A 23,203-nucleotide genomic window follows, 5' to 3' on the forward strand; every position below is an offset into this window, starting at 1 on the left:
AATAAATTACTGAAATCTGTAGTACTGAGAAAATAAATCATTCTAATTAAAAAATTCTATTTTATTTCTTTTAGTTCGTTTAAACACTAACATAAAAAAAGAAATAGTATATCAAGTAAACTAACTTCGTTTATTATATATTTTTTTCTTTTTTAGTGTTTTGATGTTTAAAAATAATGCCAATAAATAATTCAGCAACAGAAAAAGCAGTGTAACTTTTCAAGTATTTTCTTATTTTTGGTTCAGTTATCGCCTTAAAGATATCGTAAGAATCCTTTATCGACCAGACAGAAGAATGAAATATCAGCTTGTAAGAGCAATTGGATCATTTTTCTACATCAAACACGAATTTCTTATTAGCTTCAAGCGAAGAATGAATCCCTTGAGGCTGAGAAAAGTCTATGTATGCGCCTTTACAGTTTCATGCAAACGATTCATTCTTTCAGGAATTGTACAATTTATTATGTTACAGTAGCTATTTGAGAGCTCTGCATATTTTAATGAAGTGTCTCTTTGAAAATTTTATTTGATACAGCTTAGTTCATATATATATATATATATATATATATAGTACTATGTACTAGTTCGAATTTCAAAATTTATTCTTTGAAAGTATAATTGAAGTTAATTAATGCTCTGAAAATACTACGGACGTAGAAATATAATTACGATTTAGCTACTCCGTTTTTCTCGTAAAATCACATTAATTATATGTTTAAAAAGTTGCGGATGTCTACAGTATATAATTTTTTTTCCTAAAAAGAAAATTAACTTTCTACAGGGAGCAAAGATATTAATATTAAGAAATAAGTCTAAATGCAATCATAAATCACAGTGACTTTCATTTAATACTAATTTTGTTCCTAATTTTCTAGACGAATAAAACAGTTTATAACAAGACTTCAAAAAAAGAAAAAAAAAAGTAGACTAGACGAATATTAAATATAAATAATATTCGTCTATATATATAGGTATCAATGATAATTTCTAATCATTAACGATTTTATGGTATGAAATCATATATTACGTTATTTGGTTAAGAAAAAGAAGTACGATATATTTCAGAAAGGTGGTGAAAATGAATTTTGGTACATTTTCGGAATTTCACAGCCAAAATTTTGGTAAAGTAAATTAGACAAAGTTAGCGAGCGAAACAAGCGTTAGGTTATGTTTCTTATAATGCATATTGTACTTTCATAACTCTTTCTCTATGAATCATGAGACCTTGCCGTTGGTGAGGGAGCTTGAGTGCTCAGTGATCCAGAGTAACCGAAGGTGCAACCATATTGGAGAGGTATCTGTTGAGAACCAGACTAAGAAATGATTCCTGAAACAGGCCAGCTGCTCATTCAGTAGTTGTTAAGGGCGTAGGTCAGGACGCCTTAAACGGCCATATCAACATCACTCAGTCCTCAGAGTACTGCGCAGCTGAAAGCAATGGAAAACTACCGCTGCTTTTTTTCCAATAAAATGTATACCTCTGCAATTTTCATATAGCAATGTTGGAGGCGCCTTCCTTGGTAAAATATTCCGGAAGTAAACTAGTCCCCCGTTCGGATCTCCGAGAAAATTAAAAAATAACATTCTACCAGCGCGGAATGTTAAAAGTCTAAAAAAGGTTGGTAGGTTAGAAAATTTAAAGGAGGAAATAGATAGGATAAATGAAGATTTAATAGAAATTAGCGTGGTTCGGCGGGAAGAGGAAAACGACTTTTGGTCAGGTGATTTTAGAATAATTAACTCAGCTTCAAATAATGGGCAGGCAGGAGTAGGTTTCGTAATGAACAAGAAGATAGGGAAGAGAGTAGAGTATTTCAAAATGTACAGCGATAGAATCATTGTAGAAACCTAAACCAACAACTATTGTTAACGTTTATATGCCTACAAACACCCATGATGACGATGAGGTAGAGTGTTTATACGAAGAAATTGACGAAGCAATTAAACACATAAAAGGAGATGAAAATTTAATAATAGTTGGAATGCAAGCATTGGAAACGGCAAGGAAGGCAATATAGTGGGTGAATACGGGCTGGGGAAAAGGAATGAAAGAAGGTACCAACTTATAGAGTGTTGCATGAAGTATAATTTAGTAATTGCCAACACCCAGTTTAAAAATCATAACAGAAGAATATGCACATGGAAAAAGCCAGGCGATACTGCAAGGTATCAGATAGATTATGTCATGGTTAAGCAAAGAAATCAACTAATCGACTGCAAAACTTACCTTGGAACAGATATTGAGAGTGACCATAAATTAGTTATAATGAAATGTAGATTGGGGTTTAAAAACCTGAAGAAAAGGTGTCAGATGAATAGATAATGAATGTATACATAAGGGACAAGTACGAGTATATATAGGTAGTATTAATGTTCTGGAATCTATTTTATGGATATTTTTATAACGGAATGTAAGAATTAGATAAATATTAATCGTTAGTGTAACATAAAGTTTTAATAGTTGTAGTAAATGTTTTGTATGAATTACTTCTTAATGTATTAAACTTTCTAAACTTTTAAAATAACCATTCTTCTTACGCTTACTCATAGCTTTTTCCAGTGAAAATTATTTACTCCGATAAGCATTACTGACTATAGAACGTTAAGTGTTATGCACAATATAAATAAAGCAACTGGCGCTAAACTTTGTAAACTTAATTTTTCACCAGATATATTTGTACCTGAACTAAGAAAAAGAAGATTTAAGTAAGACACTTACTCCTACCTTAAATTTGATTTAAGGTATCAAACTATGTATCTCAAAATAGAAATGATTCAGATTTTTGAAAGATGTTTTGTAATGAGTACAATTATCGTTTAAACTTATGACTATAATTATTTTTTTTAGGTAGATTTCATAAGAAAGCTACCTATTTTAATGGGTACCATGATTCGACTTCCAGAAAATTTCGACATATCTTCGCGTTTCACATCCCCCAGACGCCAGAACCACCGTCAGCTCAAAAGTTTATATATACATTTATTTATATATTTCACTTTCTTGTGGACACGATAACTGCCGTAATCTTGCGCCAATCACTTTCAAATTGTTCCTTAAAAATAAATCGTCTCAAAATCTTGGTTATCGGTCAAAATCGGACCATGACGGTGGAAATGAGGGGGCTTTTTCAAAAAACAAAATATCGCTATAACTTTCATATTAAGCAAAATATCGAATTTTTTTAAAGTTCCTTCTACTATTCCTTCGATAAGGGCCTAAAACATATTTCAATATCATTTTTTGCTATCACCAAACATTGGCCCAGGGTGGTGGTAAACATGGGGTTTTGAATACAAAAAAAAAAATCATACCTCTCTTAATAGGCACAGTATCGAATCGTTTTGAAGTGATCGTTAGTCCTCCAAACATTACCAAAATCTATTTTGGTAATGTTTGGAGGACATAACAATGGTCATAACATGGTTGGTCATATGATGGTTGGTCATAACAATTTTTGATATGACCAACCCTTACGGCAAGAGATCACCAAAATATTGCTGGAATTGCAAGAAGATGGGTCTTGTAGTATGCTAAACATGCGAAACGTTTTTTCACATGCAACCATTGTCATATTGAGTCAATTTAAGATTTTTATTAACTTCAGGTCTCTTAACTAAATATTTTTTATCCCCTTCTTAACACCGGTGAAATCTACTTCCGCCTTCTGGCGTGCCGAAAGGGATTTTTTTAGCCTCCGGGACCACCGTTAGATATTACTTCAGAGGATGAAATGCATGATTTGTAGCGTGTGGGAAAATGCCATGCCTGAGAAGGATTCGAACCCGGGACCTCCGGATGAAAGACCGAGAATGATTATAAAATTGGATTTTATAAACAACACTTTAATTAAATTATTTTCAGATTATTTTCAATACTTTAAAAAAAAAAATTATTTCAAAAAATTTAAAGAGAATTTGTGTTTTTGAAGTTAATATCAACTTATAAACTTTATTTGTAGAAGTAGGATTTAACTTGTATACTTGTACTGTATATTACTTTTTCTCTTTATATGAGCCTAAGTTTATTTTGATTAATGATAATGAGAAATGAATGGTAATGACGTGTCTATCAAGCGGAATTAAATGTTTTCTCCAATTGAGTTTTAACGCTTTTATACACGTAGACATATTCAATTTAATTATAAACTGTTAAAAGCAACATATTAAATTTGCTTAATTGTAACCTGACAGTACATAAAATTATATTCATGTGTAAGAAATTATAACTAATAAATTTTTCTGATAAAAACTTATTTTAAACATATTTATCTAAAATGATTAAAAGTACTATTTTAAACACGAAAATGTATTAATCCAACTAATGAATTAGTGAATTGTTACCTATAAATTTTAATAAAAATATCTTGAAATTGCTTTAAATGAACATGTAATGTATAAGTTGATCATTATAATATTAAGAAAGAGATATGATCATATGATAAAATCATATATTAACATAAAAAAAATTCGATTCAAAATAATCTTTTTCAAATACAAATATTATATAAGAATTTATGGAAAGTGACTACATTTACCACTGTAATTCACTCCCATAAAACCAGTAAACGTCATTCGAAGAGTTTCAAGCTGCTAGAATCAACAAGCATCTATTGCATTTTTAGATGCTCAGAAATATCGAAGTGAATTATTAAGTATGCAGTCAGACGCCCAGTGAATAATGAATACATGCCAATATTCTTGAAAGTCTGTTTTCAATAATTTGTTCCATTTTTACTTCCTGTACGAAGTAAAGGAAGTTTTGTGATCACGAAATATGTCAGTTTTCCAATTTCAACGGAAATATTCATTTTGACCATCCCTGAATACATTTTGACTAGTTTTGGCGTGACGTCGGTACCTACATATGTATGTACGTACGTATCTAGCATAACTCAAAAACGATTAGCCGTAGTATGTTGAAATTTTGGATTTAGGACTATTGTAACACCTAGTTGTGCACTTCCCGATTTGATTGCAATCGACTGAACCAAAAGTGTCTAAAAAAGTACAAAATCAAAATAAATTTGGATTTTGAGCTTTTTCTTAAGTGCAGTATTAAACCCTCACTGAGAAATTTTCAACGATATATCATAAGAGGTACTTATTTTCACTGGTTCCAGAGTTATAGCCAAATTAAAATACAATTAATGAAATATTTGGATCTTACAAGAGGAAGGCACATCGGTTCGAATCAGACTTCTTATCCCTTTTTATTTTTTACCTTTTTTTAATTTATTTTTTAACTTTTTTTAATTTAAATTAAATATGTTGATTTAATAATAGTTATTAACCCGTGATTTCAAAAAATATATACAATAAATAATTATTCAGTAATAACATTAAAAAAAAATATTAAAAAAATTCAGAAGTTATTAGTGAAAGAAACTTTTGTGTACTTTATAAATGGGTATATGTAATTTAACATATTATTACATACATGTAATAATATGTTTATTACATACGTGTATATGTAATAGAGTTGGTGAAACATCTGATTATTTAATATTAATTGAAAATTATAATTTAAAATCGTATTATTTTTGGATTTTCTAATTTAATTTCTGTTTAATTTTATTTAATTATTCTGGAATTTCTGTTTAATTTTATCTACATTAAATTACTACAGAGTGACAGAAAAATAGACCCTCACAAGAACAACATATACACTGAGGCACAAATCTGTACAGTAATTTAATAGTCGCACAGGAAAGTCCACATCAGATTTTATATCGTCTATATATCATTACTAAAGTTAAAATACTATATATAAAATTTTTATTTGAATTATATTACATGTAATTTAACTTATAATGTCGTAATTAAGTTTTAAGTAAACATGAAAACCAGATTAAATTAAGTTCCACCTTAAGAAGGCATTTTCATCATTTTCACAATATTATACCCCATAAATATGTAGAATAGTATTCGGTTGTTGATTTTTAAAAATCTATTAATTATTTTTTGTTTTAGGTAATATTAAATTTAAAGAAAATTTGTAATCTTTTACAACATTTATTCAATTTTTATTATTCTCTGGCACTATGCTCATCCCAGTATTGCGGGTGTATATTACTAGTAACAACAATTTATTTTAACAGCTCAACATATATTATGAAAAATTTTAAATTTTTCCCTGATGAAAAATTTCCCGAGTTTTGTGTAAAATCGTTTTTCTTAAGTTGGCCTATTGATAGGAATATGTCGTTCCGATTATTTTACTGATATGGAAAAACTTGTTACCAGGAAAATTTTTAAGTTATTTTTACCAAAAAAATATTTCATACAAAAACTTACAATTATTATTACTGTACCAAATAAATTTGAGATGATTTATTCTCGAGATACCCGTTTCCAAGCTTAAACTTGGATACGTAATTTATGTGATACATAGTACGTAAAAATACCAACGCAGATTAGGATTTGAATTCGAAATTATTAGGTTTTATGCAACGTGCATAAATAGCTCCAACTCAAACTTTACATTAGTACAAAATTATATTTTCTATAGTACTGATTAAAATAACAAAATCAAATATATTTCTGCTAAATTTCATTCTACTTAAAATTAGTTGAATAATTTAATTTTAAAAGAGTAGATCTAATTTTCTAGGTTTAAATAACTTATGTAGTGTTACTTTGGAGATTTAAAATACTACCTTATTTAATAATATTGATTTTTATAATATCAATGTTATTTGGATAACTTAAAAAAGCGTTCGATTTCTACTAAAAAACACATCGTTATTTACAAACAAAATCAGGACGTGAAAATAAAGACCAAAATTATAAGAATACTTACTAATTATTGATTGAAATCGTGATAAATGAATAGTATAACATATTTATCAGCAAATTAAAGCTAGTGTCAATAATAATATCAGCCAACTATATTATTTCATAATATTAAGTGTATGACAGTTACGGTATCGTTATTAATAACAGTGTGTGAATTAATGCACAGCATTATACAAATAGTCTCGCTATTCGTATTATCAGGCTCTACATTTTAGTATAAATACCTGAAATAATTCCGGGGATGAAAGGAACTATAAATACACGCTGTAGCCCAACGCTATATACCTACTGAACTCTACTTCTAAATAATCTTTGCGTAGCCGATATGAGTGATCTAGTTAAGCTAAAATGGTACTAAGCAACTGTAATTTTATATATATATATAATATGTATAAATATTTATATGTATAATATTTATTGTATATGTGTGTAAGTAAATATATATGAAATCTTAAATTTAATTTAATTCATGTATGATGAACTAATGTTTGTAAAATTTATATCTACAGAAGTAAATATATGTTATGTTTTCTATAAATATAATTATAAGCAACAGGTAAAAGTAGTTGTGTATATTACATAATTGTATGGTACATTAATATGGTAGAATATGTAAGATTAATTTACATAACTGCATGTATATAATTAGAACGGATTAGTCTGATTAATTCAGCAAGGTCTATTTGATGCAGAACCAGTAACGACAATTCTTGGTGGACCTGAGATGTATATCAATAAAGGAAGCACTATGAACCTGACATGTGTGGTACAGCATAGTCCAGAACCTCCACCTTCTGTCTACTGGACGCATAATTCTGAGGTAAGATATAATGAAAATTTTTATTGAATAAGTTTATTAATGATCCTTTTTACAAGGTTATGTTTTACTTAGAGTACTCTCACTGTGTTATTGAAGGGTATTTTAGGTTAGGTTACCATTTATATTCACGAAAAACTTTAAAAGGACAATTACTTCTGGAGTTCTAGTGTAAATTTTTATTTAGGTATTTCCAAACAAAATAAAAAAGTAGAAAAATGAAAATTTTTTATCATTCCCTACTTTTCCTTTATTAAAGAAAATGATTATTTTATTAAATTTTACCTTTGTATTATACCATTGTCAATTCAATACTGACTAAACTCTTTATATCGGAGAAGACTGGAACTTAATTTTCGTTAAACTGTAATCTATTCAACTAACTAGCTTATTGTGCATCAGTCAAATTAAAAATATTGTTCCTAGACAAATCATTAGCTTATTCACCGTATTAGATAACCAAATTACAGAAAATCCTCCAAACCTCTAATGCGTAAATCTAGTGGAGATCGGTCAGATCTCCATTAGATTTCAGGAAAAGGTTTAATTAAAAGGCATAGGTAAGCAAAAATGGATGAAATACCAGAAAATGAAATGCAATATGGAAAAAAATATTTGTCCCATTTGTTTTTCTAGGATGATAGCAAAACATATATATATATATATTAATTATGTAAAATTATTATATATATATTATAAAATTATATTACTAATAAAATTACTATTATCTTTTCTGCTAAGATAGTTTCTATGTTATGCACTGCTTACCTATTTTCGCTTCATCCTTTTATTACTTGTTGATGCGTTTCGGAACCACTCCATTGTCAAAACTTATTATACATAGTCCTTTTAGATTTCTGTTAATCTTTATATAGCGTTTGGTTCACGTTCCTTCCTATATTTGACATCAACAAGAAGAAGACTAGATGGATGCCAAATATAGGAAGGGGTGTTGACTAAACGCTATGTAGAGATTAACAGAAATTTAAAAGAACCAGCACATTAAGTTTTGACAATGGAGTGGTTCCGAAAAAGTAAACTAGCGTCAACAAATAAAAGAATGAAGCTAAGAAAGGTAAGCAGTACTCAATATAGAAAAAAAAATTATATATATATAATGCTATTATTATATATTAATGTTAATTATTTCAATAATTGGTTCCAATTTTTATATCGTTTATATATCCAGTACTAAAGTTTATATTAATATTTAATATTATTAATTAATTATATTAATATAATTAATTAATATTATATTTAATATTTTAATACATGTAACTTATTATATTGTAAAAAGAATGCAATGAAATAAATATCGAGGCAGAACGTAATATGAGTTTAATGTTAATCTTAAAGCATTAAAATTATAAATAATTGACAAAGCAAATTACTAAATTATACACTCTGCTGCAAATTACTAAAAATAAAATTCGTAGATTAGTAAATTACGTAGTAAATTCGTAGTAATTAGTAAATGTTAAATACTTATAGATTTAACATAGTTATGTTTCAATCGTAAATCTATTTTTATAACATAAAACTACTATAGAACTTCTCTATTAATTAAAAAATATCCGATATATTGTTAAATATTTATTCATTTATCTTACATCCAAATAACAACAACAGATGTAAAAATATATGAAAGACCACCTATAAGACAAACCGGTCCATTGTTTCTATTAAATTGTATTAATATCACTTTCAAAAGATTAAAATGTTTCAACCTATGATGTGTTTGATTTAAAATCTTTTAATAAAAAAACCTGATAACTGCAAGACACTGGTTAATGATTAGGCTTCAAAATTATTAATTTTATGTATAAGCTACGGTTTTATTTAAACATTTATTAATAATACATTCATGTCAGAAGAATAATAAAGTCCAGTTTAAATCATATCCTTTTCTTTACGTATGTAGCTGGAATGGAAAAATAATTTGCAAGTTAATCAAAAATACATACATATTTCCGAAAATTTTTATATATTTTTTTAAATTTTCATAAAGTACCAGTTTTATATATATATATATATATATATATTATTGTATATATATATTATTGTTATATATATATTGTTTAAAGGAAGGTCATCTATTCTTTAAAAAAGGATACTTCTAAAGTCCTTTTGAACAAAAAATGTACGTATATGAATCTTCCCATTGGTTAAAATACGCAGTTATTTCTGTATCCAGTTTTAATTTCCTTTTTACAATTTTAATTACGAAATAAAAATACTCGTGTTACCTCAGTTTTTAAAAAATAATACGGTTTTTTTATAGAAACAATATAACATCTTTCATTTGCATATCACTTATGTTTTATTTATATCATCACTTTAAAAAAAAAAATATATACAATCAATTTAAAATACATATATTTTAATAATTACATATGAGCTAAAACACACCTACAAATGTTTTCCCCTGTGTATAAAGTAATTCCTGTTTCTGTTGCCAGGCGCCTTTTGATCTTTTTCCAGTTGCTAAATACATATGGGCTAAAATGTTATATGAAATTCTTGTTCTATAAACACAGTATATTAAAATTTTCGTACGTCTCTCTAATATATCTTACATGAGTCTATCACTTATTTCTTACAACACTATTGTACGGTATCGTATAAGAGAAACAGTAATCTAATGTTGAGAGGAATTTTAACCTAAAGGGTTGGAGTTAAAAGACAGTTTTCCTTCTTGTGTTACGTTTGTGTGATCTTTGGTTTTAATAATATTTGCATTTAGATACTAAAATCTTATGTACGAATACGTGTAGAGCAAAAATAAAAATTGATTTTTCATATTTATTGTCAAATAAAGAAAAGTTTAATTAATAAAATCAACAAATAAAAATCCTTTGATCAGCGAGACGAAATGCAGTTTTTTTATCTTGCGATCAAGATATTTTTAAGCTTTTTTTTGATGAATTATTCACCACATGACTTCTAAGCTATGCATGGAAATAAAAAATAAAAATTTGTAGCTACGAAAAATGCCATGCTTGACCCTGATTCAAACCCGGGATCTCCGGAAGAAAGGCCGAGACGTTACCATTCCACTAAAGTTCGACAATCTTAAGAAGACTGTTGTATCTCTTTGTAATTTGCACACACAAACACACACACACACACACACACACACACACACACACAAACACACACACACTTAGCAGTCCACTTTTTACGCCGAAAACAAACGGAATGAATTTTAAAAGTTTATAACTAATTAGATTTTTATGTCCTCACTCAGGATTAACCTTTTAAAACAAAGTACTTTAGAAAGGCTCGTACTTCCATTTTTTTATCCATTTTTTTTAAATTTCAAAACTTATTAGCTTTACTCGATTGCTACAAATGTGCAGCTTAATGTATGAATTTGAAACTTCACAGCACGCCATTTAAAAGATCATGAATCAAAAATATCTTAGTTATTTCGTCATATCTGCGCCGTCTCTTTGTCAGACAGAGAACTTTCCGAAAAAACCAGGTAACAATCTTGATTATACTTAAGGTAGATACAAACTTAAGTTTAATGATCCAGCAGTATTTGGATTTTGAATTCACCTCTTTGTTTGGGATCCCTGGGCCCATTTCAGAAATTTAGAAATATCCTAAGATAATACTATTTTGCGAATTTAAACAAATTAGAGCGGGCGATTAGGACGTGATGCTCGTAGAGCATTTTCGTGATTTTCGTTCATATTAATATAGATGAAGAGGTAATTTTCACGTTTTTTTTTTATTTTAGATGTTGTGGTTTTTGTAATAAACTATAAAAGATACTTCAAATTTTATTCCAGAAAATAATAATTTTCCTCCATTCCATAATTATCTCCAATGTAAATAATCTGATGAACCGTTGTGAAAATTAAATTAATTTATGAGAATACTGGAATTAGTAAGCATAAAATAATTATTTTTTATTCCTAGTAAAAAATAATTTAAAAAATTTTAGAATAGTAAAATAAATTAAATACTGTCAAAAATAATTTCCAGTTTGTGGAATTACACTTAACATAATTTAAAAAATAATTGATTTATATGTGCAAGCATCAATCAGCCATTTTACTTTTCGAAACTGTGTAAAGCCGACTTATAGAAAATTGTTTATTCTTTTCATAAAAAAAAATCTAATTATTTTGAGCAAAAGTTTTGAACTTCTCCTTGTTATGAAACAGTGTGCATGTCTTTTTCTTTAATTTTATTTTATTATACCAATAAATATATTGATGGAAAAAATTCCCTGAAGGAGCCAAGATAAAAACTAGTTTATTAGTATAAACTAAATTATCCAAAAAGTATATAAAAATTGTTATTGCTGATTACATCGTATTCTGTTGCCTATCAATTTATATTAGAATATTCCAGGCAATTTTTATCACCATCATGAGAGCATAAACAACTAATTTCAGCGATTTTTAGGGACTTTTATTATTAATATTAATCTTATTTTTAATAAGAGGCAATTTGGTTTAACATTTCACTAAATCGAGTCTAACTTGAATTTAAAAAAAGGAGTTACCATAAAATAATGCCTTTTAGTTTAATGTTCAGTATTATTAGGAACAAACTGCAACTTTAGAAAAAAATTATTAAAGGGAATAAGGATTTTTTCAACAAAATATAGTTAAAATATATAGGGAAGCCTACTTTTTACCCGTGGAACTCGATGTTAAGTTACAACCTAATACCATTTAAAATATCACTAGAATACCATTTTAAATACGTCTAAAGTCATAGAATATTACTTTCTCGTCTAGGTAGCGCTATAGCTCTAAAGGGGAAATTATTGTAATCGGTCTAATTTGAGCATATGCGTTTTTCACCGGATCTTCACGTTTTGACACCTAAGAAACCAAAACAACCAAAAAGCCGGATGGAAATTTTCCGGATTTTAGTGTTCATATTTACGGGTGTTTGGAGTTGGACTCTACATCACCTTATCTCCAAAACTACTGTATTGATTTTGACCAAACATCGCCAGATTACTTTTATACATAGTGCATTGATGTCATTACATTTTAAAAATAAAAGGTCAAGGGAATGAGGCTGTAGAGCACATTTGTTATCAATTAAAAAATAACAATATTTTCAAAATCGCACTCCATCCCGAAAAAATTCTATTTGTCGTCTGCTCTGTTATGACGTCACAGGTGAATGATAGAATTAAATAATTGAATAATAGTTAAATTATAAAAAATTAACTTGGTCCGCTCGACTAGATACCTGGTACGTTAGCTTTGCAACTACACCAGTTGCCGATCTGCAAGCGAAATTTGTTCTATTTAAGTTGTGAAATTACATTAGTTTAGTTAGTGCTAACTGATTCCGCCAGTACCGCTACATTCGCACGAATCAAATACGGTATGCGCGCGAGCTTTAGATAGAATCATTGAATTAAATAAATGAAAAAATTATATTTAAATAAATCATAAATATTTTAAATTAAGTTGTTTGTGTATGTGTGTATAAGCCGTCCATCAGAAACACCTGCAGTTGTAGGACTTCCCCAGAACGGGATTATTTATTATCGTTTAACAAAACTTTGCAATTTCTGTATACAGTTAATTTATGACACATGAATTTGATAAAATAACAACTAACCTTACTGGGGTTCAAACTCAAAACCTTCCATATGGAGTGTAGTCTTTTCGTGTGATAAAGCTACACTCCTTAAATACTCTACTAATTATTATAAAGCTACACTAAAGCCACTATATGAATTATTATATTATTCATTCATTAAAAAAAAAAAAAAATGTATATCTTATTGCTTGTCAAAAAAAATATAAATAATGTTAAATACTAGGGCGTGAGGTGATGATATAAATAAATAATGAATGAGATGAAAATAATTTGTTTAACGGCTGGTGTAAATGTGATTTTTTCTTATATCAATCAACTGTAAGAGCAATAGTAAGCGATCAATTTTGGGATGCAGTACTATAGAAAAATGATTGTAGTACATTAAATTTTTATTGAATAAATAATATTTTCTTTGATTAAATAAAATCGAAGAAATTTATATGTAATGATTCCAAATATGGTCTTTTCAAGAAATATTTGATTACTTCATTAGTTCTTATTTATTCTTCGACAGCCAAATGAAGAAGAAATTGAAATACTTAATACTTTATTGAGCGAGCATTCAGCATCAGATAATGCAGATGACTTGATGTCCATCGTATGCCGAAGCAGGGAGTCCCCACAATTGATTATTTTTCAGAATTGTTGTTAAGGTTCCCCCTCTGTAAAGTAATCTCTGAGAGGAACGACTAACATAAATTGTTATAAAATAAAACAGAACATTTGGATTACATGTTTCGTAAAGTAAAATAACAAGATAATTATTAATTGTATATCTTATAAATGATGCGCGACAAAAACAATATGGTGTTTAATATATAGAAAATTAGATGAATTTTATCTAAACTAAATCCATCAAAACCACTCGAAGATCATAAGTAACAATTATATATTAAAATAGGATTAACTTTAAGCAAAATTTATGTAAATTAAAAAATAAAATAACATATCTGTTACTGTTTAGCATGCGTATTTTCTAATAAATTAGTAAGTGATCCACTTATAAAAACGTAGCATTCCAAAACAAAATAAGTATAAAAACAAAAAGATAATAAACAAACTTGTTAATTGAAACCTATTCTCATAAATTATTATCAATGAAACAACTGCGTGGCCCACTTTCACAAGGAACCTTGCAGCAAAATTAATTTTCCGATCTCCTACAAATTCATCTCAAACAGTTGCATGATAAAGAGCTTTGCAATATTAGGACATGTTAGTGCACATTAAATCATTTTAGAAATTCATAAATGGAAGTACAAATTCGTTGAAAAGCATCTGCGTGTGTATTTTATACAGAATTTTATGAACAAATGATATAAGCCCTATTTGTGACATTTGAAGGACTATTTGAGGTAATGTTTGATTTGGGAACTTTCTATTTTTATTCAAGTACTTAGTCAATATTTTGATTCGTTCGTTTTATAATTTATTATTACTTCCAACAGCTCTACGACCAATAGCATTGAAATTTACTAAATTCTTTATCTAGTACAATGTTTTCCAAAATCAATGGAAGTGTTTATTGTAATATAATCAAATTTTAAAAAAGGACTTATTAAAAGGACTATTAAAAAAAAATACAATTATAACAATAATATTACATTCGTATTTTCTGTGATGTTAAAGTCCAGTATAACCGACCGAGTTAGTGGTAAATGTCATCATCGTAAATCAGGTGATTTCGAAGTCGAGGTTTCTTAGGTTCAAATACGACTAAATACAGTCACTTTTATTCAGATCTGAATACTATATTGTGGATACAGTTGTTGTTTGGTGGTTGGAATTCAATTAACCACACGTCTCAGGAATGGCCAGCCTAATACTGTTCATGAATCCACATTTAGCAGTACATCTGTAGTAAAATTCCAGTCGTTAATGACTTTAATTGTTGATGAGACTATAAATTAAAAAAAAAAAATATATCAAGAGAAAAAATTATAAAATATTTCAGAAAAAATCTCATGTGAAATGACATGACTTTCTTTTGCCTATTAAATTACATGTATTTATCGTAAATATTTTTTTTTTTTTTTTTTTTTTTGTTATTAATGAATTATTATTTATTGTAAAACGTTTTAAAATCAGAGGTAAATAATTATTAATAAATCAATATATTTAAATGAAAAAAAAGGGAATGAAGTCGGATTCGATGTGCCTTGCCGTTATAAGATCCAAAAATATAATTAATTAAAATTTTATTTGGCTATAACACTGGAACCAATGAAAATAAGTACCACTTATGATGAGGGCTTATTAGTGCAGTTAAGAAAAAGCCCAAAATTAAAAAATAACCTGGATTTTGGGCTTTTTTTGGAAACTTTTGTTCCAGTTGATTGCAATCAAAAAGGGAGGTGCACAACTTGATTACAACAGTCCTAAATCTAAAATTTCAACATTTTAAGGCTAATCGTTTTTGAGTTATGCGAGATAGGTACACCGAAACTAGTCAAAATGGATTCAGGGATGGTCAAAAAGGATATTTCCGTTGAAATCTGAAAACCGAAATTTTTGGCGATTACAATACTTCCTTGTACGAAAAAGAAAGTATTTATTACGAAACATATTAAATGAGATGGTAAATGATGGATTGTATTTAAACACAGATTACGTTAAACTTAAAATGAACTTTGATGAAACTATGCAATATAATTATTTTCTCACAAAAATAAAGGATAATCATGCAGTTTCTATTTAAATGTATAAACACCAAAATATTTCAAATTCACATTTATTCATGAGGGCTATCAAATATTATTTTTTAAATTTTTTTAAGTTTATAGCTTCCTTTATCATTTTGTTAAGTTCAGTAAAATTTAATATTTTTTGAATTCTATTATTTTACTCTAAATGGTAATTCCATAATAAACAAAAAAATCTGTATAAGTATAGCTCAGAACTGCATAAGAATTGTTTTGATGAAATAAAGTGTATTACTACAAAGCGATGAAGAACGCGATCGAGTTTATTTTCTAAAATTTCATCTAAAACAAAACTAAAAGTATTAAAATTATAATTGACATTAATAGAAAAGTATAAAAGAGAAAATATAAAGAATAAAAATGTAAATCCTTATTGATTTTCTTGAATCGGCTTGATTATTTCTTCATTTTAGTAAATATTACAATGTTTGACATACAATTCTTTTAATGAGAAAGGTAAGACAAGAAAACTGTTGAAAGCATCCCATCAATGTGAGAACTAAATATAAAACATGAACAATCGATCAGTATCGATGACTATATTTACAAGGTTTTTTGAGTTACATTATCAAGATAAAATATTACAATAATGTGTTAAAGAATGAACCGGTGATGTGTTACTAACTCCTACCAATTTATTGATTAATTTATCGGAAATTTTTGCGATGGCTAGTTATAGTTCTTCTAAAAAAGTCTTAATATAAAAAAACTTTATATTGTGTATATTTTTATTGAAAATACGTAAAACTTTTTATTTATTTTGTTGCTGTTAAAAATAATTAGTAAAGTTTGCTTTAAAGTAAAAAATAAAAACAAAATGAATTGACTGTAAAGAGTCTCTTTTTCTATTAAAATGTATTGCCTTACTTTTCTGTTATATATATATTTTTTTGTTGATCAAAGAATGCTGACATCAGTTTCTATTTAATTAATTACAGAACTTCTAATATCAATTTTCAAGTGTCGATAACTAATGATAAAATACTTTGCAATAGAGTATACTAAAAGAGAATTTTTTTAAAGAAAACTATTTTATCTATTTTACTTTAAAATACCAATGTTTACAATTAATCGATAGTTCATTAAAAAATTTAATTTACCAAAGTTATTCAGATGTCAACATAAGATGAAATATTTATAACGACGTATACTTTGTTGAACTTTTGGTACTTTGTTTACGGTAATATTTATGTCATGTTTCTTATTCACCAACCGCAATTTTGTACTTAAAAAATACTTAATATTGAATTTTTCCGATATTCATTAAAATAGTTATAAACTAAATATCTGTCAGATATTTCAGTAAAATAGAGATGAGAGTTATATAAATTTTCTAATATTTAATATTATTCAGTATTTTGTATATGTACAAATATATTCAAAATGTTGAATACTGCACAATATCTTTTACATTCAGAGATTATAAAACCAATTGTAAATAATTTTGTAAATTATTCTACGCTGGTCCGTTTATATAAAAATATTTATGCAGATTCCTAACCTTTTACATTCTTTAAAACATTCAATGATTATTTGAGATTCTTCATTAAGTCTAATTTTTATAACCATTTTCAATGTTGTTCGAAAAATAAATTATTGGTTAATTCATGTAAAATGTCTGACATAATTTTCAGTAGAAAAACTTAATCGAATATCATTTATTAATGGCGTTAAATTATGGAGTCTTTTCAAATCCGGAATTTTTGAATAATAATTGACCCTTACACACTTGTAAAATGTCTATATAATCAGAAATTTCTCGCATGGCTGCCTTCTGCCTAGGTTTTTGAATAGTATATTTGAGAGGTCCAAAAAAAAATTATATAAATAATATATCATTTATTCCAAACAAAAACACTGCAGAAAATGTTCAACATACCCGGTACATAAGTAATAGGCTTATATTTAATGACCTTAAGTTGCGAACCGTTCGGCAGGAAATCTCTCTAGTCAGTCTACGGTATCAAAGTCGTCTGGATCGGGAGCCGAATTATTTGGCGGTCAATTTGTTAGATAACATGATCAGTGATTTTTCAACATTGCTGAGGAACAATATTCTTGGTTTGCCTTATCGCTTCAATTAGGTGACTTCATGGTCTGGCCGTTCGGAGTGCTCATCTATTCCGTTATTAAGTCACAATCCGCTGAGTCTGTGGTAACTCAATATTAATTTAAATACATCTTATTTACTTATTGTTCAATGAACAGACTGTAAATTCACTGTGTAGTTATAATAATAAAAAAAAAAATCATTCGTAATTTTTCGGTTGTAGAATCAGACTATTCTTTTAGTCTCTACATTATTTTCTGTGTCTGTCACTCTTCGCAAAAAGATTTCCAGATTATACTCATAACAAACAATACCAGACTATTCCGACAGTAATATTTTGCAATCTTATTACGCGTTTCTAGTTCAGACCCTCAAAAGACATCGTCGTGTGACTTCAAATTTGTACGGAGTTGATTTATTAGGAGTACGCCTATTAGGAAAAATTAATTTTATATTTTAGTCGCTCAAAATTTTTACTTTATTATAACCAATGTAATTGAATCAATTATTCCCTTAGCTAATATTCTTATTAACAGAATATTGAAAAAATATATTTTAATTTTAACTGTTGTGTAATTTTTACCGTTGTTTTGGGATATTTAAGAAATAATTTGTTCCATCTGGGATATTAAATATCCAAATTCCTTTGCTAGATTTTAGTATACAATTAAGATTTTATTTTATTTTTATTTTTTCATTCAAAGACTTCAACGTTATAAATTTTACCTTAAAAGTAGCTTATTTCTTTAATTTCCATTTAATGAATGATACAAAATTAAAAGTGATTTTCGTCATGATTAACTACTAATATAATTAAACATTATTTTACTTCTTCTGTTTTGTTTATATTTGTACAAATTACTTACTATTTAATTAATTTTACATTACAACTGGGCTATTTTAGGCCAGTAGCCTGTACGCATTGTACTTTAAGTTTTTTAAGTTTGAAATAATCAGATCACGATTAGTTTAATTTATTACACAATTTGAAAATCACAATTCACTTAATACAAAACTGTAGCCTACAATAATTAAAATACAAAAATAAATTATGATTAAAAATTCGAATTTCCATAAACTAAAATTTTTACGATTGAAATAACACGCAGTTCTATGGAAGAAGACAGAATTTTCGTTTCCGACGCCCTCACTATTTCGTATTCAAAAACGCAGTGATTTTCAGAGTACAAAGCAATATAAATAATTATCAAGTTTCAACTCTACATATAAATAAGGAAATTACATTTTAAGTGAATGGTATTTTCGTACTTCGCATACCTCAAAACGTAAAGAAAATTCAATTTTACCATTTTCCCCCACCACCAGCATTCGCACCGTGCGATCAAAAGTAATATCGTATTTTTCTTCGAAATTTTGGTTAAAAGAACCACTATTTCTTTCCTTGAATTCTAAATTTGAGGTTTTAGAAAACCTAAACTCTCAAGTTGAATTTCAGAAAACCTTAACCTTGTAGTGAAGTCAAACATAAAATTATGGCTTTATGGTTTTACGGCGTTTACAAATTTTATTTTAGAGTTAATCATGTCATTACTTGACACCTAGAAACTGAACACAACGAGCGCTTTTCGTATAAAGGCTCAGCCGGTTCACTGATCGGATCTCAATACTGATATAGTTATCTGTATAAGTGATAGAATGGTTAAAAAATCTTTTAAATTTCAAATATTATAAATTATGTAATATAAAAGGACAACTAAACCTTTATTATTGAAATAAATAAAATGACATGTACATATATTTTATATAACAATCAAAAGGACTGTGTCCACTTTAATATTACTTTGGAAAATGTTTTTTCCCACAGTAAATTGCTGTTGTACTTTGAAAGGGATGAGTGCTTCAGTTTTTGTTTTCATTTCTTCTGAATACACAAAGTTTGGATTATATCATTCTTGTTTTTTTTTCAGCGTGGTCTCTGATCTTTGCTTGTTTATCTTACTCAGCGAATATCACACAACCTCTTTCACGCCAAACAGAATCATTTTCAGTAAAATTTTCTGTATTTTCTCACAATGATTTATTTATGTTATTATTATTATTATTATTATTTTCAATAATTCAATATTGTTCTCAATATATACTTTCTACTCTTTTATTTATTTCTATAATACCAATATTTTGATAAATTTTCAATCAAAATTTTCAATCGTATACTATAATAACTTTATATAATAATTTAAACTTTTTATTTCTAAATCTTTCTGCCATCTACAGAAGTTATCCCGCAGTTTTTTTTATTTTATCAAATGATATTTATCAAAAAACAACATACCTGTTTTAACTAACATATGCAACTCTATGTAAAGTTAGCTCTTTATTTCATAAGATTTTCTAGCAAATAACAGTTTTTCAAATCCCTTTTATAACCTCTTCATTTCGTTCTTTATCGAGCCACTTATTTCAAAACATTAGCTATAGAATGGGATCTCAAACTCTTCGACGATATTTCTGTCCACCACAGAAAGAAAAAAATCTTTTTATTTCAATGTATGTAGAAGTATATATCATCGACAAGATAGTTCAGAGATTTTTTTTATGATTCTGAAATCTATGTTTGACAATAGACTAGATCTCAAAAGAAAAGCTCCCTTTCCTTAGTTAATCGGATTTTATGCCTCTTATTCGTTCATTCATTGCGACTTTACTGTGTAAATAGCAGAATATTATTCGACCTCTGACATTTTACGTTGTTCGATACTAACATTTAAAGTATTATTTCCTTCGGTTCAATCACATTTCTTTTCATTTTATTTTGTTAAATGTGAATTTTTTTTTGAACGGAATTAGTATTTATCATCAAATCTTAACATCCAAATATTTTTTATCTCTGAAGTAACAGATTTCCTCTTACTACTTACTATTTTTTTTCATTTCATTTATTGATTTTTTAACGTACAAAAGATTATAAAAAGTTTAATGCTTTCTTGTCTCTTTGTAGTAACATAAACCATCTTTTATTATGCTATATAAGAGCATAGCTATTACTGTATTATTAAGGATTGGTTTTCTGATAGAAAAATTAAAAACACCGATAAAGTTTATATACATACAAAACAAATACTTCTTCACCTGAATTTCTAACGACTGTTCAAAATTATACTTAATTATTAGTATTAATTATTACTTTTCTGTTCCAAACAGAATTAAATATTTTATTGATAAGTAAAAAAAAAAAAATCATTTGATTATTTCAGTTGCTCAGATTATATCATTATAAAATAACTACTAAAACTGATTTAAAGAGAATAAGAAAAACTACTTAATTATTTCATTTATAAATTACAGTGTCCATCAATCAGGATAAAGATAAAATGTTTTTTTTGTAAAATTTTTTGCAAGAAACATAGCCGAATTTTATTCTAGGTTAATGAGTATCATTCGTAAAATCTTTTAACATTGAATATGATGTTAATATGCAAAGTGTACGCGAGGAAAGATTTATATAAATAGTCATAATTTAGTGGGCAAAAATTCATTCTTTTAATGAACCAATAAAAATGACATTGATTTGCAACTCAGGGGCTTTTTACAGTCACATCTTGATAGCCTTTTATAGAGTGAATTTTTACTAAACTGAAAAAAAAGAGGTAATATTTTCAATTTCCGTACGCCTTATATATTCGTATAAGATTTTTTTGTAGTATTATAACTGTAAAATAATTGTCGCAATATATGTATTAAATTATGAAATTAAACTTTAAGCATTATTGTAGGTTATACTAAGTTAACAATTAATCAAAAGGCTAGTGATGTACTCGTAAATATATTTTAGCCTGTTTGTCTACTTCATATTGATCAGATTAATTTTTTAGTGCGTGTAATTTGCCAAGGCTGACTAGGATTCGAATCCAAAATGTTCCGGATGAAAGACGGACAGATGACTTGGTAGTACGAGAGTGATAAAGCTGATATTTGACTTTATCTAGATTATCAAAATTAGAATAAAACTTTTATTATTTAATAAATATAAATAATAGGTACATCAAAAGAGACAGATGTTACGAATTTACGATCGAAAGAAAATTGCCTTCGGAAATCTTTCTTACGTTTGTCTAAGACAAGTTTTCTAAATATATTTCAAGGAAGTAAGAGTAATTAACGAAAAATGTATATTTTCTTTTGTAACACAACATACATATGTTGAAAATACTCTCGTTTAATAGTCATACACATACGTTATATAAGATTCAGACCTTCAGTGGACGGACTGAACGGGAATCGTGCCGAAAGAAAGACGAAAATAGGTTGCTTGTCTCCCAAGGCCAGCTCAAGTAACGATTTCAAATTGATCTATAAGGATCGGAATGCAATTCACAATGCTCACCATAAAAAAAAAAAAAAAAAAAAAAAAAAAAACAGTATGTAATCAACATTAAATAAACCAGTACTCGCCCGATAACAAAAAATACGTAGTAACAAGGGACTGTTGCCCAGGTTCTGCGATTAACAAGCGGATATATATTTCCCACTCTTGTTGCGTTCGGTTATACAAAATTAGTTGAGTGTAATGAATATTTCTTTTATTATATCCACATTAATGACTGAATTCAGATTAATACACTTAAGAGCCAAATAAAAGAGTAAAATCGCGTAATATAGATTAAGCTGGGCCATTTTTATTTATTTAATGCTCGCTTTACTCGCCTTTCCTGTCTAGCCAGGAGCTCCACCCCCTGAACATCCGTTGTATTCGTTATACTCATAGTTATGGGGATGATATTGATAAATAACAATTGAAGCAGGCTTCAATTGAGTGCTTGAGAGCACAAGTTCTCTTTCCCCTAACGTTTCTCTCGTTGTTCACGTAGATGCTCTGATATATTCCTGCTGTAACAACTGAGGTCTGGTGAAGCGTTTTGTCAGACATCAACAGAGAATCACACACTTCATTTGTTTCAGTGGACCAAGATACCCCATTCTTTTAGCAGATTTTTAATATTAAAAAAGGTAACTTCTTATTCTTGAAGACATATTTTTTTAACTTTTAAAAATCCAATATCGACAACCAAAATAAATAATCAAAACTTATAAGTTCACTAAATGTGATTATTTAAGCTAATTAAAGAGTAATAATGAATAATAATAATAATAATAAGTAATAAAATATTAATGATATTCATTAAAGAAAAAAAATTCTGTTACCCTGGTAACAGAAATATAATAAAACAAAAAGTTTTTTTTCTTTAATATCTTAACTCCCATTACTAATATCATGATAATTCTAACTGGAGGTAA

The 23,203-nt window shown here is 27.7% G+C and overlaps 1 protein-coding gene across 2 annotated transcripts in view; it reads left to right on the top strand.

Annotated features, from left to right (window-relative positions):
• LOC142322267 (zwei Ig domain protein zig-8-like) overlaps nt 1-23,203 on the top strand; it is a 694,854-nt gene that overhangs the window by 523,184 nt on the left and 148,467 nt on the right. For both annotated transcript variants that reach the window (XM_075361166.1, XM_075361167.1), the window contains exon 4: nt 7,488-7,615. In XM_075361166.1, the coding sequence (XP_075217281.1) occupies nt 7,488-7,615 (128 nt within the window). The remainder of the gene's footprint in view (nt 1-7,487; nt 7,616-23,203) is intronic.

This window comes from Lycorma delicatula, chromosome 3 (assembly GCF_047948215.1).
Source record: "Lycorma delicatula isolate Av1 chromosome 3, ASM4794821v1, whole genome shotgun sequence".
Taxonomy (NCBI): Eukaryota; Metazoa; Arthropoda; class Insecta; order Hemiptera; family Fulgoridae; genus Lycorma; species Lycorma delicatula.